The sequence below is a fragment of the Protobothrops mucrosquamatus genome, unplaced genomic scaffold, assembly GCF_001527695.2.
Source record: "Protobothrops mucrosquamatus isolate PMUCROS unplaced genomic scaffold, P.Mucros_1.0 scaffold9, whole genome shotgun sequence".
Classification (NCBI taxonomy): Eukaryota; Metazoa; Chordata; class Lepidosauria; order Squamata; family Viperidae; genus Protobothrops; species Protobothrops mucrosquamatus.
This window is the reverse complement of record NW_015386396.1, coordinates 1,263,498-1,273,145: the sequence shown is the minus strand read 5'-3', so window position 1 is coordinate 1,273,145 and position 9,648 is coordinate 1,263,498. Positions and strand designations below refer to the sequence as shown.

The following is a 9,648-nucleotide window of genomic DNA, read 5'->3' as shown; positions in this document are numbered from 1 at the left end:
CAAGTATTTTGGAATGAGGTCATCCAGAGTTCTGAAGAAGCTCTACTTCTAAATTATAGGTAATCCTCATAAATACACTTCCAAGAAATATTAAAATCAGATTCCTAAGAATAATTTAAGAATTACTATATTATTACTATATTATATTATTATATTATATATATACTATATTATTATATTACTATATTATTATATTAACACATTAACTGTGTTAAGCAAAGTCTGCCAAATTACCATTGGAAAAACAAAATGTAGATTATTATGCTACTGAGTAAACATAATAAGTTACAGTATAAAATGCTGTAACATGAAATGGTAAATTCTGTGCACACTTTTAAAAAACAGCTACTTAATACTGAACAGGGACAGCTAATAGATTACTTATTTTGGTATAGTGAACCTATATTAAAAGTGAAAGTTTAAGGGAATTTATAAAAGATAAGCTTTTTTAAAAAAGTAAATACATCATCAAAATAAGAAAACAAAAAGGAACAAGCATGTATATTATTATATATTACATTACATTATATATTATATTGTATCATATCATATCAATCTATTTTAATTTTAACCAGGCCAACTAAGTGATACTATTAAGGTGTTGTCCCAGGGTCTGGAGGCTATGAGGGCTTATATGTGGAGAAACAGACTCAGGCTCCACTCTCAAGACCAAGTTGCTTTGGATATTTGGAGCACGCAAGATCAGAGTTGTTCCATCTTTAATTCTGAACAGTGCCCCACTTTGCTCTTTGGAAATGATGTGCAATTTGAGAATCTTCTGGACTCACAGCTCCTGCTTGAGGAGCAGGTGGCAGCAACGGTCAGAAAGACCTTTGCACAAATTCATCTTGTGCACCAACTTATGGACAAGAAGAACCTTTGAACAGTCACCCATACTTTGGTCACTTGGTGAAGGGTGTTTAGTTCAGGCAAGAATACACTTTAATTGGATAATTGTGGGGTATATTTTTTTACTTTGCTTTACTTTGCTATGACTACAAATTTTAATTAAACTAAACTAAACTCAGCATATTCAGTTGTGATAAAGATATCTACCTTTCGGAGATATTAAGTCACAATTTCCAGAATTGTGCAAAGAAAGGCAAAGAAAGGCAAACTCTTCAAACATCTCAAAAATATAAACCTGTAGAAATATGTAGTTATCATGCTATCACCCAGAAACTAAAAGTTATATTATTTTATAGGCTTCAAACCCCAGATTAGTTTATGATGAACAAGTATACAGGGGAGTTCACAACCAGTTACAACATAATTTATAAAAAAAGTCAAATGTCATGTTTAACCCCTATAAGGTTCTATCATTACTTAATTCTACATTTTTTGTAGGCAAAGAAGTATAAAATCTCATCTATTTCTAAAAGCATAGTTGTCATATGTGTCAAAAACCAAATCATAGAAACAAAAAACAATAATATCTCAAACTATAATATGTGACTTGCAAAATGGCAAGGAGAGGCTGTTTTCCACGTGCTTGTTGCTTTGGTATTTAGCAAATCGTTTTAAACTGTTATGCTCAATATCCTTGCTGATTAAGGAAGTAATTGAAGGACCAGAAAGTATGCCAAGGACTCTGTGATCTCAGAAAACTTTCTTTACCATTAGTGAAGCTCTTGCAAAGCAAGGAAGAGATGATACGTTGTACCCCATGCCTGATTGAAGCATCATGGAAATAAGGAGCACATACAGTTTTATCTCCTTTTTTTTTAAGCTGGCAAGATGGTGGCACTGATAACAGCAGTACTGTCAGGGTGGGGCGCTCATACTTGGCATAGCTGGATTGAAAGTTTTCTTAACTTTCCTGACATGTATCTTTGCTTTAAATCCTGGGTAAATATTGTTTTTTTTTTCTTTAAATCATATTGCACATATAATTCAGTCACTTATTTATTTCATGCATTTACTATGAAATAATATCTCAGTGGTTTATGTGAAAGACCCAAATTAAAAAATTCAGGGTAAAATGTAGTACTGGAGACAATTAAAACAGAATTATTTCCCCTCCAAATCCAATTAATCAACAAGAATTTTTTTTAATCAAATAAAAATTACACCATTTGGTGTAGTAGTTAAGATACTGGCCTAGAAACCAGGAGACTAGGAGACAATGAGTTCCATTCCCGCCTTAGGCATGAAAGCCAGCCGACTTTGGGCCAGTCGCTCTCTCTTATCCCAACCCACCTTACAAGTTTGTTGTTATGGGAAAAAAGAGGAGGAAGGGGTATTATGAATGTTTGCTGCTTTCAGTTATTTATAAAGTAATAAAGGCAGTGCTTTTTTTCTAAAAAAAAAAAAAAAAAAAGGTGCTGGAACTCACACACATCATACAACCCGCCTTGCCTACCCTATAAGGTTCCATCCAAAAGAGGTGCTGGAACTCCGTTCTGGGTGTTCTATGAGAAAAAAAGCCCTGAATAAAGGCAAGATAAAAATGTAATAAGTAAGCATTTGCTTCTAAGTTTTAACTTATGATGTACACCAGCATCAAGGGTGGTGGTGGGGAACAGATTGAAAAGCACGCCCTGCTCTCACATGCTAGAGCCCATATTAGAACAGGCCCATCCTGCATAACTCCCACAGGGTCCAGAGGCCAGGAGAGAACATACCACATACCAAAAATGACATGGTGGTCACTTGTGACATGTATCTCATAGGATTACCATCACCGTCCTAGAGGAAAAGATAGGATATAAATCTACTAACTACCTCTGTTTGCCCTATGGATTCCAATGGCTTTTTTCAGAAATAAATGTAAACAACTGCAATAGAATTGCCCTCCCCCGAGGGGGCAGGGCAACAGCATCTGGGAAGGATGGTCTTTACAAAAGCATCCTTTAGCACAGGCATGTCAAACTGCCAGCCCGCAGGCCAGATGTGTCATGTCAAAACCACACCCACCCCATTGCTGGCAGTGGGAAAAAAGTTGTGATACATCGTGCAACGTCACGTGACGTTGCGAGTTTGACATGCCTGCTTTAGCACATGGGTGTCAAACTCGATCACGTCATGTGGCATATCGTGATGTATCATTTTTTTACTTTGTGGAGCTGGGGTGGGCATGGCCTACGTGTAACGCATCTAGCCCATGGGCCGCCAGTCTGACACCCCTGCTCTAGCAGATCCAGCAATTTCTCCTGATCATGTCCATGAGTGACAACCTAAAGCTAGGGACCTAATCTTTGGGGGCTAAGTGTATCTGGCCCCCAAAGGTTAGGGCCGTAGCTTTAGGCTGTCACTTTTTGCCTTTAGTTCAGCTGGGTTATCACCAGACTGAAATATAATGCATGATAAACATTATTCCTAATGCCGTATTAGTCACTGCAAGCTTCTTTCTTCTTTCACCTCATGCAAAACTGAGACTTTAGCTGTCCAGAATAAATAAAGAGAAGACATAAAATGTTTACCAATGAAGCCTTAGCAATATGAAAGGTTTCATCTCTGAAATGTTGCCTGGCCTGGGAGAGGCAAGGGCTAGGGAAACCACCAGAAGGGCTTGCATTTTATAAAATCTTTAATAGGTAATGAAGATTAAGGTGTTGGCGTTTTTTTGTCTACTAGAAACTGCAATTGTAGACAGCTAGTAAAAAGCTGTTAAGGAAATGCAGTCCTGACGCAACTTCTTGAAATGTTGTTGAGTCGAGGATCGAGAAGCAAACAGCATTAATCTACTGAATGTATTTTATTTTTCAACTGTTATAAAGAGCCAAATATTGCTATTTCCACAGGACACGAACGTCCAGCAAATTCAAAAAGCAAGGTCAGCTATCCCCAAAAGAAGTACAGTTGTATAAGCAACTGTGTCACTAACCTCGGTAATAACTTGTAGGGTTGGCTTTTTTAAAAAAAACAAAAACAAACAGTAAGATATAAAAAGTGCAAGAATATTCATTTCTTTATTTAGAAATAATAAAATAAGACATAATATATATAAAAATCTGTACAGTCCATGAATTGTGCAGTACATTAGGAAGACTTTGATACAAAAGGCTGCAAATAAGGAAATCATAAGGGAGAAGGATTGTCAAATGCCTATAGTTTTGTTCACCTTACAAACAGCTGCAGGACAGAAATCCTTTTATGAGAAGAAGAAAAAAGGAGTTCTCTCCGGTTGCCTATGGGATGGCAACCATGCAACCTTCTGCTACTTGAAAACAGTTAACAGCAGCCAACTTTTTTTTTTTCAAAAGACGTTACAGTACTTCTCAGTTTTACCTTGTAATTCCCCCACACATACAAAAAAAGGACATAAGAGGACAAAAATAACCACTTCAGAACCCTTTGTCTTTGCCAAAAGCGTGTGCAAGACATCGAAGAGCAACGGTGGTTTAACTATGTCTTAACCCCCAACCAAAATACACAGCTTACTGATTTTTTATTTATTTATTTAATCTTGCACACCGGACTACAGATGAGTAGCAACAGCTATTCATCGTCTCTCTCTCTCTCTCTCTCAAGCGTGCCTTGCGTAAAACAGATCCGTATATGAAGGGCCCCCATTCAAGTATTTTTGGCTTTCTTTTTTCAGGGAATAGGAAAATTACTGTTTGCCCCTGACCTCATGTTTGCAGCTTGGCGACTTGAGTGAGCAATTCACATTCCAGCAAAATCAGTAGGAAATTTCCCATCAGTGTAAGTGGTCAATGATTGCATCACAGGTCCATATTATCTCAACTCTTTGAACAACTGTCCTTTATGATTAGGCATAATTGCCCTTATTATAAAAATAACTCATTTGTGTATCTTCAGAAGGATCATGGGACCCAGACTACATCTCCTCAGGCATGCTTTTGTTTTATTTTAAAAATAATTATAGAGACATGTTAGGGCCATTAGGTACCATGATGTAAGAACTTTCTTTGGAGCAGATCCCCTCCCCCTCCCTTACATACATACATACATACACACACATATACAAGGAAAGACAAAGGGTTACTTGAAGAAAAAATATAATCCAAGAAGGAGTGCAACTGATTATTCACTCTCATCAAGTCTCCAGCAATCTGACATGAAAAAATGCCAATAGCAAGGGGAAAAAAACACAACAAGGTTAAACATCCATGCCTAAATAAATAACAAAAAAACTCATTGCATTAGAAACCCCATAAGGCTTGCAAATATTTGCTAAAACCATGCTAACCAGTAGCATCGTAGGTTCTAAATGATGCCAACTTGACCTTATCGCCTGTCATTTTTTTCTTTTTTCTTTAAAATGGACTTCTATTTACATTTGGCTTTAAATATGAAAAATACTTGATAAACTTTATAAAAATGTACATTATTTGTTTTTAAAAATTTGAAAACATAAAACCCTGCATCTTGGAAATCTCAACTCGGCGACGGAAAAGAACATTATGGTTTTTAGAAAAATCCCTTTCTGAGTGTGTTTGTTTTAAAAATATATTCCACACTTTGTCAACCCACCTTTCCACTTAATGCCTCAAGTTCTGCAAGTGGGAACTTTGTGCATTTTGGAGTAGCTTCCTCTTCACTTTGTTTAACGTATTACTAAATACTCTTTGGTTTCACTTTATTTTTCCTTTGCAAAAATATATCACAATAGCAGCACAAATCACCTTCAATTGCTTTTCATTTATTTCCCTGACTAGGCTCCAGTCAGGTTGCCATGCAGATTTAACTCTCTCCATTACGTGTTGCTGTTTTCTTAGAGTTAGCCTCAGTCTATGGTATAGAAACAATATTTGGATAAAGAGGAAAAGCAAAAACCAAACAAAATTGTCTATAGTTAACAATTTCTCAAGCTTCAAATCCATCTACTCTGCTTAAATTCCATCCTGTCTGGGAAAATGCCACTGTATCCAGACAGAGCAATCGGGACACCCAAACCTCACTGGAGTGTGTCTTAGTCAATAGTACTAGACCCAGAACAAGCTATTTTTAATGGCATACAGTGAGATTCAATACTGTAAAAGAATCTGGAGCATGATCCCTTCATGATACCCTTCTTCTCGGCCTTCTGAGAGGACTCTAAGGGGGCAGATAAATGGGTACACTTGATCTTAAGAGGCACAGATAAGTGTTACAGTATTCTTGGACAGGGACCCCAAAATACCATGAAAGTCATGGTTCAAAAGCTTTGGTAGAGCTACTTGCACCCACTGATCACCCTAAGATGTATCAGTCATTAAACCTCAAACAAGGGAAATCTTTTACAGTATTGTTCACTTCAAATGTATGTTCTCTTGAGTAGAAAAATAACAGCACACAGTCACTCTCTGTTCTCCTATTCTGGTAAGGAGAAGTTATGCCAAAAAACACACAAAACCACTGCACAGTGAACCTTGCATCAGATTATTCCATGTCCATTTCTTCTCTCTCGAGACCCTGCGGCAACTGTGCTCCCAGTACTTAAGCTAACCTATATGACTGAACGAATGCTTTGCCAATCTCTAACAAATGTAACTTAGACAGAGCATAACCTTACCCTTAGCTACATGTAAGGGTTCATTTCCTCTAAATGCCAGTCTGCTTCTATTATAGGCTTACATCCTAGACCTTACTTTGGAATGTATGCATGGCTTAACATGCAATTTTGTGCCACAGTTTTCTGCTGTTTAACAAACAAGAAAGAACAGGTGTTTGCTTCCCTTGACTCAACTTTTTCTTTAAAAGAATCAGAAGCTTCTCTATCTACTACCTATAGGTAGATTTGTTACCTGTCATAATCAAGCAACTCTTGGCAGTGGTATTTCTCTGAACCAGGGCAATGGAGGAAAAAAAAGACTGTTAATTGTACTCTAAACTTGACTTTTGGAATAAGGTGCAGTTAAAAAAAAAAGAAATACACATGTGAAGGACCTGAAGGGGAGGAAAAAGAGTCTGAAAGCAGTCTGTTCTGTTTAAATAAGAAGTCCACTGTGCAAAAATGTGCATCTTTTTTTTTTCTTTGGTATTCACTTAGGTAGTTTGGAAATCAAAACATATATTGGGTAAAATGAATCTCATGCCATTTCCAAGCACTATTTAAAAAAAATAACTTGCTATAGGCTACTACATGACCTTGTGTTACATAAGAATTTTCCTGTAACTGGATAGTCGGGAGAGAAATTGATTCTAGGTACTGAGCTACTGGCCTCAACAGACACGATTTCCCAGTTCGTCAGTCACTTGATTGATGGACAGAGCTTTAAAATAAACAAATTCAAGACTGGGGGGGATGTCTCCTCTTTTTTCTTTGTTTGAAAGGATATATAGAAATATATATATATATATAAAATCATTACAGTTTGTGTTCAAGTAGTTAGCAGCATTTTTTTAAGAGAAAAACAAACAAACAAGGCAAACGCTTGCCTTTGTTATGCCATTAAAAATGTTCTTGTTCCCAAAGGAGAAGCATTTGGGGAGGAAAAACAATGGATAACAAACAATAAGAGCTCAACCAAAGCTTGCCTGCAAGTTCAAGTTTTGTAAAAAAATATATACATAATTTATTCTACAACATATGTGCCTTCTAGCAATCAATAGACATAGTGCTTCAGGTTCCAAGTTCACGCCTTGCTGTACCTACTCTGACGACAGCGCTCAGGTTGATTCCTTAGGGCTGCTTGCCCATCTCTGTCCAACAGTACCATCAGCTGAAAACCTGTTTGCAGCCACTTCTCAATGCAGCATGCCCGTTATGGTGAGATACATTTTAAACATTGCGGAAAGTATTCTCCCCACCCCAGTCATATTTCAGACTCTCGCCTTAAAGGTCTTGGTTCTAGGGGCACACCTGCTTGGCTAAGATGGTCCATCTCTGGATGAGTATCCGTACTTGTGCTCTCAGGCACCCCATTGTCACTGTCCTCTTCTTCTTTACCCGCAAGGGCAACTTCATTTTCATAGCAAAATGAATTTGCATTCGAGAGGATATATTTTTTCTCAGCTAAGTCTCTGGCACTGCAAAGGGGCGTGTTCGGCACTTCGTATGTTTTGTGGAACCTTGAGTAATCCACTTTGTAATAGTTCTTTTCTTCAAACAGGACCGGCTCGTAGCGATGGCCCCACAGGATTTCATTTGCTAGATACGAGCTACGGCACTGAGTGGTCATAGCTGTGGCTTCCACCATGCCTTCTAATATCACTACGATTTCAAAATCTGCATTGTCCATATCTTGCTTGCTTAAGTCATATAAAGGGCTCTCTTCATCTATTTCGTGGACAATTGTAATGGGCGAGACCAAAAATATACGATCTATCCCGCTGTCAAACCCAACGTTGATGTCTATTTGATCTAGAGGGATGTACTCTCCTTCAGTGGTGATTCGGGATTTGAGGAGCTGAGCTCTCACGTGCGCCTCCACCAAGTGGCTTTTGCGCAGGTTACCAACCCGCCACATCAAGCACAGTTTTCCATCTCTCATGGCGACTACCGCATTGTGACTGAAGATGAGAGTTTCGTTTCTCTTTTTGGGTTTCGCCATCTTAGCCATGACAGCACCGATGATGAAGGCATCAATGATGCAGCCAACTATTGATTGGAAAACCACCATGAAGACTGCAATAGGGCACTCATCTGTGACACACCTGAAGCCATAGCCGATTGTGGTCTGCGTTTCAATGGAGAACAGAAAGGCTGCAGTAAAGCTGCGCACCTCAGACACACAAGGTTTCTCCACTTCCTCTAGGTCCCCATGCAATAAGGCAATCAACCAAAATACACAACCAAAGAAGAGCCAGGAGAGGATGAAAGCCAGACAGAAGATAAGCAACATCCATCTCCAACGGATGTCGACGCAAGTGGTAAAGATGTCTGCTAGGTATCGCTGACCTTTTTCACCCACATTAATGAACTGGACGTTGCAGTGGCCATCTTTCTTGACAAACCGGCTCCTGCATTGTTGCCTGGTGTGTACTTTGCTCTTCCCATTCCCAAAGCCGTTGGCCACTGCCATAGTTGCTAGCTTCATACCATCCTCTTCCGAGGAAACGATGCTGTAGCGGTTGGTTCGCACGCTGCCCATCGCTTCCGATATGGACTCCGGTGCTTCTGCTTTAGAAAACAGTCTGAGTTTCTGCAGAACTCTTTGGAGAAACAGTTTTGAATGTTCTTTGAACACACTCAGATGAAAAAAAATGAGGGAGAAGCTGGTGCCTCCGTCAACCCTTGACTATGCCAAGGAGAACCTTCTGATATTCAGAACTAATCATCTACCAGGAAGAGGCATGACCTGTAATAAGAGGGGAAAAAGAATCAGCAAATGCTAGAAACAGCTCTTCTTCTCCCCCCCCTTTTTTTTTTTAATTCCTGGCATACTCAATTCTGTTTAGTCAAGGAGCACATAATTTATTCAGTGGTAACTTAGCATAGCTGTAGAATCAAACTCTCCTGAAAAAAGAAAATCATCATCAAATATCTTGAGTATAGTATCTACGTCTTTGAAACATACACAGATCGAATGTTTATATTTTTTTAAAGTACCATAATGGTATTATCCTAAAATTATATATGTCTCAGAAAGTGTTAGAGATGCCATCTAATTCCTGTTTGCAAAACAAGACAGCAAGCCTTTTGAAATCATTCAGCAATGGGATTATTCTGATAGCATTTTGGCACTGGAGGTTCAGCTTGTCAGATCTGGCTTAAGACTGCTAGAAACCTTTCAAGTGATATCAAAGAGAATTCTTTCT

The 9,648-nt window shown here is 38.4% G+C and overlaps 1 protein-coding gene across 1 annotated transcript; it reads right to left on the bottom strand.

The window, feature by feature from the left end:
* Positions 1–7,451: 7,451 nt before the first annotated feature.
* Positions 7,452–9,091, bottom strand: LOC107282580 (inward rectifier potassium channel 2). The gene has a single exon (XM_015810381.1). It carries the CDS (start codon positions 8,979–8,981, stop codon positions 7,704–7,706), a length of 1,278 nt encoding a protein of 425 aa, XP_015665867.1. The 5' UTR covers positions 8,982–9,091; the 3' UTR covers positions 7,452–7,703.
* Between the last annotated feature and the right edge of the window lie 557 nt (positions 9,092–9,648).

What these genes read in the sequence shown, in the direction of transcription:
- LOC107282580 (XM_015810381.1), bottom strand. Translation starts at nt 8,981, where the DNA reads ATGGGCAGCGTGCGAACCAACCGCTACAGCATCGTTTCCTCGGAAGAG.